The following is a 16,896-nucleotide window of genomic DNA, read 5'->3' as shown; positions in this document are numbered from 1 at the left end:
AACTGAAAACCAGGAAAAAGAAAGTCCAAATCAATTAACATGCAAGACTTTTCCACTCCGTCAGCTTAAGAGACAACTACACCTCATGCTGGCATAAGTCAGTCACCAGCTTGCTATCCTTCTTCAGACCATGAAGGAATCCTTGCCTTTGGGGCTCAGAAAGCATAGTAAGGAAGGCAGACTAATCCTAAGTGCCTCTAGCTCATGTGGAGCACTGTACCCTTTTATCTTCTATTCTCTGAACAGATTCCTGCCATACCACTGGCTGCTGCATCAAGCCTCCCCCACTGCTAAGCAGCACTAAGAAAGTGGAATAGGAATGTTGCTTTCCATCGCCCTAGAGGCTAGCCAGGACCAGAGACATTACAACAGCCTACTCACCTTTGCTCCCAGTAGCATACACTGGAATGCCACTGCTAGCAGTTAAAACAAAGCAGCAAGTAACCCTACAACAATCTCTAGCATTTTTTGCTAGCAAACAGACACACATGATGTGCAGAGAAGAGCTGGGACAAGCCTCTAGAATGTCAAAATCACTGAGAGTGCCATGTAGCTAGAATAGTTCTGGCTGCTCTTGGCCAAGTGCAAGGTCCTGCACCTGGGTCAAGGCAATCCCAAGCACAGATACAGGATGGGCAGAGAACGGCTTGAGAACAGTCCTGAGGAGAAAGATTTGGAGGTGTTGACTGATGTAAGACTCAACATGAGCCATCAATGTGTGCTTGCAGTCCAGAAAGCTGACCATATCCTGGGTTGCATCAAGAAAAGTGTGACCAGCAGGTTGAGAGAGATGATTTTGCCCTTGTAACTCTAACTCTTCTCTCATGAGACCGCACTGGAGTACTGTGTCCAGTTGTGGAGCCCCCAACATAAGAAGGACATAGAGTTGTTGGGGCAGGTCCAGAGGAGGGCCATGAAGATGATCAAGGGCTGGAGCATCTCCCTTATGAGGACAGGCTGAGAGAGCTGGGGCTCTTCGGCCTGGAGAAGAGAAGGCTCTGAGGGGAACTTGTACTGGCCTCCCAGGATCTGAAGGGGCCTACTGGAAAGCTGGGGAGGGACTTTTTATAAGGACGTGTAGTGACAGGATGATGGTAAATGGCTTTAAGCTGGAAAATGGCAGATTTAGACTAGATATTAGGAAGAAATTCTTTACTATGAGAGTGGTGAGACATTGGGAACAGGTTGCCCAGCGAGGTTGTGGATGTCCCCTCCCTGAAAGCATTCAGGGCCAGGCTGGATGGGGCTTTGAGCAACCTGGTCTAGAGGGAGGTGTCCCTGCCTATAGCAGGGGGGTTGGAACCAGATGATCTTAAAGGTCCCTTCCAATCCAAACCGTTCTGTGATTCTATGATTCTGGAAAAGGCAAACACTCCAGAAGAGCTCATTGCAACTTTCTGCTGCTAGGAAAAACAGCGGCAGGGCTTCCAGTTTTCAGCTTGGTGCACCAACACAATTCAAGTATGAGATTTCTGAGTTTTAGACTTCACTCAAGCAGTGATCCAATGGAAACACTTCACTTTGCAAAAAGGAAAGATCCATGTAGATCAATCATTATCTCTGAAGCACTTTTAGACAAGCAAAGTTCATCTGTCCCTTCCTGCAGCTGTCTGGATGTCCATTGCCACATACTAGTGTATCTGGCAGTGAAAAAGAACAAGCTGCATGCACAGGCAATTCCACATGATTTAACTGTTGACAATGGAAGGAGAAAGACATCTTCAGTCTCCTTACAGCAATGCCAAAGAGTCTGTTTCTGATGCTATGTAGATTTCTTTTTAGGGAACAGTAACTTTGGTAGGACTCAGTCAATAGCTCATTTAAGGAAAATATACGTTGGTACTTCAGCTGACAAGTAGTGAGCAAGAGAAAGAAGGAAGTAATAAAGGAAATGAAACAGTGATAAGAGCTTCACAAGCATGCTGCCATATATTGTACAGGAGGTGCATTTATCTTTGTGATTCATGGCAAATCCAGTCTTTGTTCAAAGAAAGTAAGGCCCTATGTAGATCCAGGCTTTTTTTTTTTCCATCTGCAGAGTAATGTTTAAGTACTATAGATGTATTTTCTTCAGACCTATCACATCTTCAATGAACTGCCATCAGTACTCTGCTACTAGTCCACTGCTCTATGGCTCTCCCCTTCGCTCTCAAGGCTTTTACCAATACAGCTTAATTTGTCCATCATGCTATCTCTCCTGTGTGCTCTGCTCCACATGGCACCGCACCTCAGCAAACTTCCTCGACTTTCTCCACAAGGAAAAATTGTTTAAAGTCTTTAACTCTGGCAAGCGGAAGAAGTTTTTCTTGCTCTCTTTCCACTCTGGGCAACCACATTGCTATATTCTTCCCATGCTTGCAGGTACAAATAACAGTGAGGGCAGGGAAAAAGCACAAGTGTTTTAATGGAGTCTAATTTGAATTTTAAAGCATGTTTTTATTATAACTGGCATTTGTTCAAAAAGTGAAATTGATGATGAGACTCAGAGACCAACACCTTAATCATCATTGTTATCTATCAGAAAAGTCAAATTTATACAAACCAGCCAAATCAAACTGTCCTTTAAACATGCAAAGCGTGCCTCTTCACATAACTTAAGTATAAACAGGAAGAAAAGCATAGAGTACTTCCATGTTTGAACGCTCTCCAAGCATCCCAAACGTAAGAACCAACCTGTGAAAGACCTCCTCAGAGAAGGAAAGATATATACGGGGCCTGCAGAACTCCATATTTAAATTCTCAAGTGACAATCAAGGAGTTTATATGGTTCTTCTTGGTATACAAAGGGAGGAATTAGGGAAACATGTCAACCTGCTTGCTTGCTTTTATTCATAAAAAGCCAACAAATGTATTTAATATTGTCCGATATAAATTTTTAACAGAACAAGAATGTAACAAAACAACTAATCATCAGTAAAACTACCACCAATCATCACACTTCAAAATGCAGGTTTATACTAAGCTAGCTTCATCCAACCAGACTGCATGATGGGATTTTAACAGTTTTGTTGAATTGCTGTTTGACTGTCTGTAGTTATGACTCCATACAATCACAGAGGGAAAATCTACCTACTTCAGTTCTACTTGCATGCTTCTCTGAGCTCTGCTGTACCGAAATCAGTCATAAACGTAATCATGCACTTATCAGACCCTTCTGTAATGTTCTTCAATATACCAGAGCAGGAGATAGCTATTCACCTGAGCACAAGAACTGGTACCAAGCAGGTGTCATGTCTGTAAGCAACAGTGCAGCAATGCCTTTTGATAGCAGTGAGCTGTTGTTCTTCTACAATGTTTCGACTGCAATCTTGATTTGTGATTTCAACAAATGAATCGTTACCTCAGTAAGCACTCACCTTGCATCATACTCCGGTAGGCTGTGTCTGTGATGGCATAGATGTGAGGGGGCATCTCGTGCCTCTTTTTGCCTTTGTACATCTCCACTATTTCTTCTGAGTATATTGGCAGGTTCTTGTAAGGATTGATTACCACACAGAACAGGCCTGAGTAGGTCTGGAAAGCAAATGCCCCAGCAATAAAGAGTTAAAATGTTGTATATTCGTGCCTTTAAACAGCATATTATTTGAAAACAGATCAGTCATTTTCAAGTGCTTCTTCCAGTGATGCTAAGTGGGATGCCTCCCACTATGCAATATTAGAATATCAGCAACGCCTGAAGTTATATCAACTTGGATGGTACTCAACCTTTCAAAGTATGCAAATAGCATCAACTGACAGATTAGTCACGTCAATAATCAAAGCGGCCTACTCCCTAGCTAATTAACAGTTTCTGAGGAGTGGCTTCGTCTCCTTTCAAAATCCTGATATTTGTCTATTTCATTATATAAAATAAATCCTCGCCTTCTAGAGAAAAAGCATTTTACATCATGTTTGTCTATCTACTAGACAAATTTATGCAGTAAACAATCAACTGCAACATAATAAAACTTCACATGAGAGCAAATCAGTTTACTTGTGTCTAATAATGGTACAGATGATGCAGAGAGACAGCAAGATATTACTTCAAACACAATACGAAGATATATATTCCCTTTCACAGATGGCACTCTAGCACAACACTCAAGAAGATATTCTTGTCCATGCTCAACAGTTTTCATGCTAAATGATAGCTACTAAATAGAGAAAAGGACAGATAATGCATTCTTGGCGTCTTACTGATAGATGAGTGTTACTGGTGGCATCAAATCACTTTGTGAGGCCTTAATATATTCCCTGGATAGGAGCAAGACTTGTTTATTTTCTATTATCTCCCTGCTCATTTATGCTCAGTATGCAGAAAATAGGCTGGACACTTCTCTAGAGATGAGAAAGACTAGACAAGTGTGACTTGACAGGACTTTATATAGGTCTATTTGATAAAAAGTTGCCCCTCCATCCCGCACTTAGTCAAAATATGATTCCAATACAAGGAATCAAGCCAAAGTAGTTACTAAAAGAAAAATAAGACCAGCATACTCCTTAGAGATTTTCAAGATCACTGGACTAGGCTGAATTCAGCCTGCTCTTAATGGGAAGTTAAACCAGATGACCTCCTGAAGACCCTGCCAACCCAAAGACTTCTGTAATTTACATGTAATGATTGTAACAAGAACTAGAACCAGAACTGTACTGCCATTAATGTAGCATAGGTCCAAACTAGTGAGTATAGAGAACAATTCAATTCCATTCTTAAAGAGTCAGCAACATTAGCCAAAGTTAACTTCTAATGCACTCTATAGCAAAATTTAGTGATCTGACAGCAAATTTCAACTTATCAATTGGTTTCCACTGAGTTCTAACAAAAGTATCATTTTTTCCCCCAAAATATCTTTGAAATCTAGATACCTAAAAGCAAATCTAACTAGCGTTTTAATTGCAAAGACAGTAGGAGAGGATTTTCCGTATTTCCTAGATGTTCTAAGAATAGCATTCCATGAATTGGTGCTGAGATTTAGAGCTCCCTTCAATTTTAGAGGCAGCTGTTCAAAAAATCCGGATATAAGTAGCTCTCTACAGATACCTGCAGTGCTACCAGAAGAGTACATTTAGCACCTTCTATTGCTAATATCTCTTCTGTTGTTTTCTCAACAAAGAGAGCTTTGACATGGTAAAGAGTTCTGTACAATAAGTGCAGAAAGTACTTAATCAGATTTAGCCTCTTAGCTAGATAAAGGTAAGAATTAGACTACAGAAGGATGAAAATAGCATCTACTACACAGTTTACAGTTTTATATCCAAATTTTCTATGCGCTTGTTTAAATTTTAGGTAATTAACCTTCTCTTCAGCTGACTCAACTTTCACCCTATGTCCCCCAGAAAGCATACTTTATGTAGGCATTTTAGGATTTCTTTTTCTTAACTTTGTGTGTATTTGTGCATGTGCATAAATATTTGAGGAACATTTCAATAGCATACAGAAAAGATTCGCTCTTTCTAAAGTGGGAAACTGAAAACTGAATAAAACCCTTTAGCACAGGACTTCAGGAAACTAGATGTCAGTGAGATTCTAGTCAGCTATGAGATAGTGCTGGAAAGGAACTATAAGCAAGCTGCAGAAGCTAACTTAACATTGCTAGTTCCTTTAACCTCAGCTTCAGTTCTCCACCATAAGAGACAGTGCTTGCATAGCACAAAACAGCAACTAAAAGTCTGGGTCATACTTGTCTGATCTTTGACTACAGTAGTGGAAGACAGGACAAGAACAAGAGGTAAAAAGCAGTCTACTCCAGAGTATCCCATTCATTGAAAACTCATTACACTTTTTCTGTGCATTAGCATGGGAACTGCTAGCACTGATGTAACTACAGATTCTCTTCAATACTACAGTTCACGCCACAAGGGAGTACAAGAAAGAAGTGGCAATATGAGAACAGGAATTTGAAGTCTTCTTGTCTGTATTTGCATGACTTTTTATGGTCATATTTGCCCGCAAAGAAGATCAGCCCCTTTTCAAATAAAAATAATGCAAGGGTCTGAAGTTGGACTGAAGCATTCTGTTGGAGGAGAGCAACAGTTTAGAAAAAGGAAGGCATGAACTTCCTCAGACTCATGAAGCAGGCCTGCAGGAAAACTCCATTACTTCCTTCCTATGAACGGTGACTATGTTGACAAATAGCGTTTTGTAGCTGAGAATGTGCTCTATCAAATAGTGCTACGCTCCTTGTAGCTGCTGTAGCTTCCATGGAAATAAGCAGGAGGCATTACTTTCAGAGTGACCTACGTACACTGCACGTACTCCTCCAAGAGGATTAACGATCAAGCAACAGCTGCTTCAGTGAAAGTATCTTAAGCGTTCAAGTTAATCTTCTGACTTGCAGAGAACTGCTGACAGGTAAGATCAGTCCATTTCACAAGTGCACAGAAACACCATTTTGGCAAGTCTAAAGCTCCGTAATAGAGCATTACTACTCTAAGTTTACATCTTGTGAAGGGCGTGGATTTTTTTCTTTTTAATACTACTTTCTACCTGACTGAAAGAACTCAGTTTATTACAGCCATAGATCACGTCTGAAATTTCAGAGGATGTCTCGCAAGATAAATGAAATCGCCCATTGCACAGCACACAGTAGACTTCACAACACAGGTGAATTATTTTCAACGACTTATTACATAATCTAGCAATGTATCCTGTTCTAAAAATGTTACACGCACGATCTTGCATATCCTATTTCAACACAAGGCCAACATTCTTCCCTCTGATAAGAGGTTTTGACCAATAGTCAGAAGAGCTGTTCAGCTGCATGGAATAACTAACTGCATCAACCTCTTAAGTCTCAAAATCTTGAGATCAGAAGGTGTCTAAATTTATACAAGTTTTGCACCCTTCAATTGTTCTCTGATAATTTAGGCAGCGGTTGACTGTACGCCCTCATGCCTCAGAAGAGCTGTGGTCACAGCATTAGTTACAACTTTTAGTTTGTGTTCGTGTTTCTTAATTTAGAATACAACCGTTTGTAGAGGTTTCTAACCAAGATAGATAGCTAGAGTGAACTCATGCTATGTGGCAGCTTGGAGATAACCAGGCTCTGTTAGGACAGAAGAGATTGTCTACAGCTTGCTTCATAAGATGACTAGAAAAAAGACTAAATCTCTTTGCATAAGGTGAAGTAATAAGCATCCTACCCCCCCAAAAAACACAAAAGAAAAAAAAACAGAACACTAAAGCCAAAAACATACAGAAAGTTAACAGTTTTTATTTATGTTGCCATCTCCAGATAAAGAAAAAGGAAGATCTGGGGGTTTAGAAGCTCAAAAGGAGAAAAAGTATCTAGACATACTTTATTATCTAGGATTGGGTTAATATACATGTTTCACATCAAATTCATTCTTTAATCCTAGTAGATCTTCTAATCTATGGTGAAAAACACTTCACAATGTCTTCAAATACTGAACATCCAGTATTTCTACAACTGTCAGGAATTTTCTCTCTGGCAGACCCATTTTGATTCTGTAAGTAGAAGGCATTTGGAGAACAAACAAACCAAGAAACACTGCTTCATTTTAAGCAGTCACTGCATCCAAATTATACATTACTATTCAGTTTATTCACCCTACGTTGACAGAGAATTAAAATAGTAGAGCCTATCAGGACAGATTTCTGTTGGCTACACAGGAGTTAAGACAGAACGGACCTGTAGAACTAGTCAAAGTTCCAAATTCTCCTTCCCTGCTTTTCCTTATTTACTACTTATGGTATGCAGTGAAGCAGTTCTTGCATGCTTTAGAAGGTTATGGTCATTGGTCCCATGCATGGTATCTTTGTCTTTTCCATAGTAATAATAATCCCATTCTGGGATGAGAAGGAAGTACTACTCCATCTGTAAACTCACACGTGTATATATGTGCCTTTCCTAATAGCACACTTTGAGATCCAGAATTTGTGTTTAAAAAATAAAAATAAAAATAAAAAAGCTTGGCACTGGTATTTTTCTCCCAGTGAAGCTCCAGACATGGGAAAAAGCAACTCAGATGTTAGGTATATTAAGATTGTGTTTTTATTATTTTATTCAGTTCAGACTTCCTGTTTACCACTTTTTAACTGCTCTCACTTCTTGTTAAGAAGTTAGATGGCATTCAAAACATTCTGCAAATGAAGACATTGAAATGTGAAAGACTGATTTACCACAGCATTCCTTGAAAGCTTCTACATTAACTAGTGAGGGATTGGCATAGTTTAGCAAAAAAATTTTAAGTAGTAGGAAGAAGCTGATTCACATGAGAGTTATGTATGCGGGCAATGAAAGGTTAACATACACCATTTAAAAGCAAATTGATTACAGGAAGTTCCCACAATACAAAATAGAGAACTCTTATCCTAATGCAGAAGATTACTTACGTAGATCAGTCCAGAGTAGTATCTTTCCTTCAAGTTGTGAAGCACAGAAGCCTCATTCAGGCATGTCAGCTCAGCCATATCTTCCACTTTAGAGAATTTGGGGGGATTCATCTTCTGGATGTCATCCTTATTTACTTTCACCTTCTTCCCATTCTCTGCCAATTCTACGATGGCTTCATCTCCCATTTCTTCCTTTAGGCTAGCTGCTTCAAATCCACTCTTCTCTGAGGGAACCCATACCAACTTCTTGGCTGCCCAGTCAGCCTGAGTAAGGGGATTGTTAATGATATTTTTGTCCACATAAAGGTACTTATCTGCGTCTCTTTGTGCCATTGTGGTTTAGATTTGGGGACCTGCCACAGGAAAAAAAAAGAAAAAAAAAGAAGTTTTTAAAGCCTCAAGTTGCCTTGCAAATTCCTTGCAGACAGGCACATACTAAATACTCTGAGTTCTTCATTGTCAAAGTGTGCCTCCCCCCACCTTCAGTTTCATGTTAGTAAGCACTGGTAAGTTGACAAACTTCCAATAAGGTCAAGGTTTTGACTGCCAAGAGGATGGGAAAAAACAAACTAGCAAGCAGTTAAAAAAAAAACAAAACAACACAGAACAAAACAGTGACCGTTAAGCATTTGGAAGCCATTATTTGACAGAAGAGAGAAAGCATGTTAAAGTGGCAAGCATCACATAATTCAGAAGATGTGCCAACATTGACAGCATCAGATACTATGTTGGTAATGTTCAGGTAAGATTAGCCTCTTAGTGCTCTGCTCAGTAGAGCTACTTGCTCAAAAATATCAAAAAAGTTTACTCAACAATTTTACTTCTTATCTCCTTATGATTAGCTATGAACAACAAGAACAAAATTCAGAACTTCTTAGAAACATCATATTCCAGTCTAGACAATGCAACAGACACAGTTCACTCCTAGAAGACACTGAATAATTTAAGAACATGAATTAACACAGGCTCTACATATCCTTTCGACCACTAGCTCAGTAGTAACACCGAACCCACCACTTGGTATCTCTTTTCTAGTCAACGTTCAGCAGCAAAACAGCACCAAGACAGTCAAAAAAGAAAATAATAAATAAATACTGCTGTCAGAAGACTTCACAGTCAAAAATTCTTCCCAAAGATCCACCTAGTTACAAAACTGTGTTTGGGTAAAAGAGAGTGCCACCGCTACAAGGAGGAGATATAGGCAGTGTGCTAAGAAAATGGCACCCTAAATTTAGCATTTCATCAAAACCAGAGCACAACTGCCAGGGATTTTCCAGTTAATAAGGCAACAGTTTTATTGGTGCCATTCAGGAATTCTTTCAATCACGAGAAAGAACTTCATGCATCAAGGCTCATTAACCACCTAACAGCAGCCTCTTTACAAGGTCCCATAAACATTATTTCCTGGATCCTTCTTCACAAAGGCATCAGCATCCTTAATATATGCTTGGATAGAAACTAGAGCTCTTTACCACCAGAAGGAACAGGAAATTAAAATATCAAAATATTTATGTCACGGAAGGCTACAGGGATAACTATTTGTGGAGCTACAGGGATAACTATGTTACAGAGCATAGGCATATTTGCTTGCCAACCTACAAACCAAATAGGTGAAGTCTGATTATAGATAACACCAACAAAAAGATATTGAGGGAGGGCCTCACCTTCACCTATTGAAAAGTGTAAGAGCATCTCAGCACTCACAGTAACAAAGCCAGAAAAACAGCAGCTACAATAACGATGGGCACAAAATGCCCACACCAGACATTTGTAAGCATGAGAGGAAATTCCTTTCAACAAATGTATTACTGTATGTGCAATGTGAGTTTGTGCCAGAAACTATGATAGTTGTATATTAAGAGTCAAAAATTCTCTAGCAATCAGAAAGAAAATTCTAAAAACAATTCTTCCCTTTAGCCTGCATTTGAAGTCTTTGTCTTAAGCCTTATAGGAAAGGGCAAACACCCACCCCCATGCTTTGCCTCATCTTTCCTTTCCCACAGTATCACTGACAGTTCCATCTCAATCACCGCAATGACAATTCCCAGAGCCACTCCATCTCCTTGGCTTTTTGTGTTTTTATTGAAATCCAGAATTGGATGGGAACACAACAAAAAGATTGGATGCAGACATACGATGTAGATATCAAGAGCTCACCATGAAATACCCATTTGTCAAGAGAGCTGCAAGCCCAGGCTACAGCAGCTTGCCTGACAAAGCAAGTGGGGAAATAGCAAAGTCTGACAATTCAACAAAAGATGTTGAGAGTCCATGACACTGCAGTGTCTCCTGCAGGTTGTGGTCAAAGGGTTAAAAGAAGGGAGAGGAGGAAAGGAGGGGAAAAGAAAAAAAAAGTAGTAAAATAAAGGAAATAAGTATTCAATTGTGTTCAGAGTTGTATCAGGTTTGGCAAGGCAGCAGCTGTGTTCTACCCTCCATTACACAGTTTCCTGCGTTTGCAACTCCCAAAAATCTAACTGGTTGCCTTTTTTGGCTATAATCAGGCAGGACACAGAGGCAGCATGCTTCAGCTAAATTCGGTTTCATCATTTCCTGAGGAATCCTAAGTAACCAGCCATGCGAAGTGTCCTGCGTTACACTGAAACACAGTCCTCACCTCCTTACTGTTAAAGTACACGCAACCAACACACCTTGGACATTTCTTCTGGGATAAAGATTAGTTCTTTTTGGATAAGAAGTATAGATCAGACCACGAGAAACCTTTCAAAAGGTACTCCCAGCCAGTCCTAGATCCTAAAAGAACTAAGAAAATAGCTACAGGGAGGTTAGTCAAATCTTCTTACAGGAGAAGTCCTGAAATGTTTCAAGAACTGCAAGACCGCATTCTTCAGCCCCTAAAGAATCACTGCAAAGCATCTATCCTTCTTTCATTCTCAGTGCTCAAAAGAACAGCTATCCAAGTAAGAAGATAAATGGCCAAACACAGCTGTTCTAAAAATCTCACCAAACACTAAGGGTTGGGTTTTTTGGGTTGTTTTTGTTTTGGGTGTTTGTTTTATGGCAGTACTACTAAATAGCAAGGTTAAAAGACCTTGTACACCTCAGACTTCAAACACACTTGAGAATTACACTACTGTATGGCAGCAGAACACAGTCATACTCTCATTCACCATCTCAAACTAGCCCAGAACAGAAGAACCCTTAGGTACCAAAACTAAGATACTGGAGAATCATGCTGCAGTAACATGGTATAAGTGCTCCTCTCATGGCTGACTTCTACCCCACAGGGCTTCTAAACAAGAATACCACAAACCAACCATTAAGATTGCCTTGTCCACAAGAACAGAACCAACAAAGGAATCAGATTCAGCAAGTTCTGTCTTGTGGTCTCCAAAACTTATCTTCCAAGTTTATCATGTGTTCCATGGAGCATTTCAATGAACTCCTCAAGGGACAAAATCAGTCAGTCCAATGAACTGCAACTCAACGACAGCCCTGCTGAATGCAAGTCATTACCATTTTAGGAACAAATTGGGAAGCAATTTGTTTGCCCAGTAGTTTGCACTTGGGGTGTAGATAACTACGTGGGGAAAGAACATTTATCTTCACCCAGCTATTGTGCTGCTGTCAAATGAGAATATTGCTAACAATATTGTTTTTGATGTAATACCAGTCTACAGGTAATAGACAAAAATACAGAAGGAAGACAGACCATCCTTGTTTTCAGTTTAAATGCCTCCTTCCTAGTATTGTTTCCAAAAATGAAATACCAGAGTCACTTCCCTATTAACCCAGTGCGCTCCTGTGTTTCCCAGCAGTCTGAAGAACAAGCTGCTCAAACAGCTTGTTTTCCATATTTCAGGCACCAAATTAAGTTCTTATCCTATTTCACTAGCTACACAGTTGTCAGATAGAAGCCACAGAGTTATACATGGAGGAAAAAGTGATCTCTATGGTGCTGAGTAGGAGGGGACTCAGACATCATCAACATCATCCAGGCTGGATAGGGCCGTCAGCAACCTGGTCTAGAGGAAGGTGTCCCTGCCTATAGCAGGGGGTTGGAACTAGATGATCTTAAGGGTTCCTTCCAACCCAAACCATTCTATGAAGCTTTGATTCTACGAATACGTAAGTCAGTCTTAAAAGAATTATGAGAAACCTTTACTTACACATTTTCCCGCAGATTCTTCTGAGATGAATAAACTAAATGCTGGCTTTAAGTTAAAATGCCATGCATTCCCTTTGAACTAGGCAGAACTACCCAAAACCCTAATTTGAATCATCATATGGACACAAGTTTGCCTTGGCCTTTGCTACAATTTCATAGCTGTAAGGCTCCAATTATGAGACACTGCACTCACTCCTCTCCCTACCCAAGGCATCGAGTATTCCACAAAAATCTAGAAATGCACCTTGGCCAGCTTGGAAAGGTCTAAAAGCTGTCTCTGCTAAAGTTCTTCTCCTCTCAATTAGTGTTTTGCAAGCACTAAAAGCTCATAATGTTATCTGTTTGCAATTCAGTTCTCTGGAACCATTTGTATCATTCAACCCCTACACTGTTTAAGTCTGTCAGCAGCTACAGAATTGCTGCTTCTAGGACTGGGCCACTTGCTCAGTAAGATGAGCTTGTGTTACGTTAAGCTATGGAAGTAAGGGCTATAGCTGAAAGAGCATAATATGGTCAGAAGAGCATATAAGTAAGTAATTACTAGAAATGCTCTTCTGCTTCATATCTATCAGTAAGATGCTGTTCTAAGAACTTTATGTAACCCCCTCCCCCCAGCTCATTCAGTGCCCTTTGATACTACCCTTAAGCGGAAGGTGATGAAAAGAACGAACAATTTATAGCAATGCAAACACATTCAAACAAACAAACAACCCTTTTTTTATTTTTATTTTTATTTTTCATACAGCTCACATCTTTGAAGCAATTCAGGAACAAAGTCCCCATGCTCTTTTTCACACTGGCTTACCTTTAGCAGGTTGTGACAGAAGAGCCCACAACACAAGAAGCCCTTTCACAGTGCAGGAATTTACACCTTTTTCTACAGGCACACAACTTTTATGCTAGAAAACTACATCATCAGCAGTCACTTATAGTTCCATTTCAAATATAACTCAACTTTTCTCAGTGAAGAAATTTGATTCTTTGCTAATACACAGCACTTTAAAAATAACCTGGCACTGAGAAGCTGGTGATTCAAACTAAATTTGATCAGTAACATTCTTATGCCAGAAATCCCCATTAAACGTACAATCTGAACAGCTAATACTTGAATTATTTTTGCAAACTCAACTATTTCACTTTCCCCAGTCAGCTGAACACACTTCAGCAAATCAACAGGAACAGTTGCAGTAAGTGCAACAAGTAGGATGTGTGGGACAGACTCACCCCAAACAGATAAATTCCCTTGGATTCACTAAGAAACTGCTTAGCTCTCACCAGCTTAGGACGTGCCAGACAGACACTTCTCTGCTTCACCTACCAGGATGTCGACGGGAAGGAAAACTGTGAAGTTTGTTATTTACAAGTTGGAGTAGTTTGTGCTAACACCTATATAAGAAAAGAAGCCTAAATCACTAAGGGTGAGAAATGGTTTGCTGGGGGAGGAGAAGAGGAAGGGAAGGGGAGAAGCTGCCCATCAGTTTCAGCTGCATGACTGCTTTATCTACTCATTTCTCAAGTCCAGTACACTGTGACAGGCCAGTACCTGATGCTTCAAAAGAAAACTCAGGAATCATAAGTTTCAGCTACTTCACTGGGGAATACATCAGGAAAGTACACAAATTCACAATTTAATACTCCCTCAGACAGCATACTGAGCTGAAGAGGCAGTCAGCTACACTTACCTTTGTTGTACTGCAGCATGCTGTGCTGCCACACAGTCACATTTCTTCTCGTTCAGCTTTATTTGGGATTCATAATGGTTGCTATTAGGCTTACTGCAGTTCACTTCTTTCCTCTCAAGTCACATTCTGACGCACACAATGCATTGTTGAAAGCTTTATTTCACAACTGGAATGCAGATTGCTGGCAATTATTGTTGCACATTCAGTTTGACTGTAGTGCTGCCCGGACTTGCCAGCTACCATGTTTATTACCATAAGCTGAACACAAGGTAGAGCTCTGAAATACTTTCTCTCTAAGCTCCAAGGGCTCCAAGAATGAAGAAGGAAGGTATCTAAGCATCTAATGTAGAAGTGATACCTGTGTTACTCAGGAGTAACCTACCGACCAGACCACGTGCTGTAAGATGGAAGAAAAGAACTGAAGGGAGTTCTGCCTCTTCCAGGTGACCTAAAGGCAGCTGGCAGGCATCATCAGCACAAACACAGAATAAAAGTTTCTCAATTTCTGCATATCCACTTCTTTTCATCAGCTGTCAAGCAACACTTTTCTGGTATGCATGAGGCAGCACTTGCACATTCTACTATAACAGCTGACACAGAAGGTTTGCTCTGTGAAGCTGGGACTTTTCACAGCAAATTGCAAACACCACAAAGCCCTACATAAGTAAGACATTGTCCTTACATGCCAGGTTAGTAGTCACCTTTTCCACTGTTCAAGAAAAGATAAAGATTAGATTCACACTGCAATCAGAAGCTACAAATTAAGCATACACGGATGTATAAAATAATGTAAACTACTGCAGATCTGAACAAGCTAAGCTTGGGTACCAAGCAGTGAAAAATGGGACAGCAAAAGATTCACCACAAACTATACAGACACAGAAGAGCTCTTGGGCAACTGTGCTGCATGCCATAAAGAAACTTAATCTGTAGCAAATAGGGACGCTCTGTGTGGATATGAGTTATGCTACCCTGTATTTTAATTACTGCAGTGAGATACAAAGGCACGTTACAAAGAACGCCGCACCAATAAAGTGAACCAGTTCTCTGAAGCCCTTGCAGTTGTTTAAACACCCCAAGCACTGATTTACGGAGGGGGAGGGCAGCCTCCTGTTAATTTCGAGTCCAGTCTTTAACATGACAAAGCTAGGCTGGCTGCCACCCAACCCTATTCACTTGGAATAAATATTCAAAGTTTACAATCCTGCATAATACACTTTCTGCAACTGTTGTTTCTCATTAGTGCATGTACAGTACATGCCTTCTCAGCAGAGGAGAGAATTCCTCTTCCAGAGACAGTGTGCCCACAAGGAAAACATTCCGGGGGAGAACGCATTCTTCGTGACCACTCAGCAAAGTAATCCCACTTAAGGAGACGGCTGTAGTTCAGCGGACTGCGGCCCATCCCTGCTGTTCAAGCTGTTTTGCTGGAAGACTTGTTTTCAGGCAGCATAATGGCCTGCAAAAGTTCTGATCAGGCATGCAGAATTCCCCAGGGACGTCTCGTGAGAGAAGGGGCGAGAGCTTGGAAAGTTCTAGCTTGTCCTTGTTATCTCAGGGTCACTTTCCATCCCTTCCCTAATATTCTGATTTAAGGCTAAAAAGCTATCTGCCAAGAGCTCTCAGGGGCACTGAAGTACAAAGCAGTTCTGCTAATAGACGGCTTTATAACAACCAGCACTCTCTATCACCTCTGTCAACTCCAGGTCTCATCGCAAGAGGGAACAAGGAATAAATTATATCTAGTTAGAAGACAGGGACAGAAAAAAAAAAAATGACTCTAGTCCAGTCTTTCAGATACAGATAGTTAGCATGTATGTGGCTAAGATTGAGCTATCTCCCGGCAATAATTATTCTCACTTCCATTAGCATAAAACTCGCTTTGGTCTCAACACTGGTAAAAACAATTTTCTTCTGCATCTCACCAGAAAGAACCAAGAAACACTGCAAATACAACTGGCCAGACACTTTTAAAAGGGTTATTTTTACATTGTGGTGAGAACCAAGCTTTTCTAGACATTCACAACTCAACCCACTGTGCAAAACCATAGCCATGTCCAAAGAGCCTCCTGCTGCTATATCTCACACTTTCTTCCCTGTTTCAAACAGTCTCCCTCACCATTAACAGCAGCTTGGTAGGCAAAAAGCCTGGCATGGGTACGTCAGCCACCTCTACAGGCTCCAAATTGGACTTTCGGCTCATCCATCTAGCAGGGAGTGATTAAGAGGACCCACTCCTGTGTGTGATGGCAATCTTTGAGGTGGGAGCAGGAAGACAGGAAGAAAGAGAAGCCACACAGTTTCGAGCTTCAGAATGTCTGAGGAGGTCAGGCTGAAAACAGCTTTCTTGACCTTATATTTATTTATCAAGTGGATTGAAAGCTCTGAAACACTGGAAATGAAACATTTCCCCATTTCAACCAAGATATTTTACAGCTTCACAGCTCCCTACTTAGCCTTCCATCATAACCACTGTCCTAGAGAACGCCCTCTGATGCAGAATGCCTGTCCTGTACAGCTCAGCCTCATGTTCATTTTCTGGTTAATTTGCTTTGTCCTGACCTATGCTTTCTTCCCAAAGCATCAGATATATCAGTCTTCAACAAGAATCTCTTATTTTAGAATTCACCCAACTGTGCCCTCCTGGAGCACTGATTTTTGTATGAAAGGTCATAAAGGCCTTTGGCTTTCAACGTGAAGTTAGAGCAAGAAGGGCACGTAAAGCAGGAACCTAAACTGTTACAATTATG

General features: G+C 40.5%; 1 protein-coding gene across 1 annotated transcript in view; it reads right to left on the bottom strand.

The window, feature by feature from the left end:
• MYH9 (myosin heavy chain 9) overlaps positions 1 to 16,896 on the bottom strand; it is a 67,725-nt gene that overhangs the window by 44,298 nt on the left and 6,531 nt on the right. Inside the window, exons 2-3 of the mRNA XM_010711635.3 lie at positions 8,336 to 8,688; positions 3,357 to 3,513 (exon numbers count right to left, since the gene is read on the bottom strand). Of these exons, the coding sequence (XP_010709937.1) occupies positions 3,357 to 3,513; positions 8,336 to 8,668 (490 nt within the window). The 5' untranslated portion in view covers positions 8,669 to 8,688. The remainder of the gene's footprint in view (positions 1 to 3,356; positions 3,514 to 8,335; positions 8,689 to 16,896) is intronic.

This window comes from Meleagris gallopavo, chromosome 1, assembly GCF_000146605.3.
Source record: "Meleagris gallopavo isolate NT-WF06-2002-E0010 breed Aviagen turkey brand Nicholas breeding stock chromosome 1, Turkey_5.1, whole genome shotgun sequence".
NCBI lineage: Eukaryota > Metazoa > Chordata > Aves > Galliformes > Phasianidae > Meleagris > Meleagris gallopavo.
Note: the sequence above shows the minus strand (reverse complement) of the source record. Positions and strands in the feature narration are given on the sequence as shown.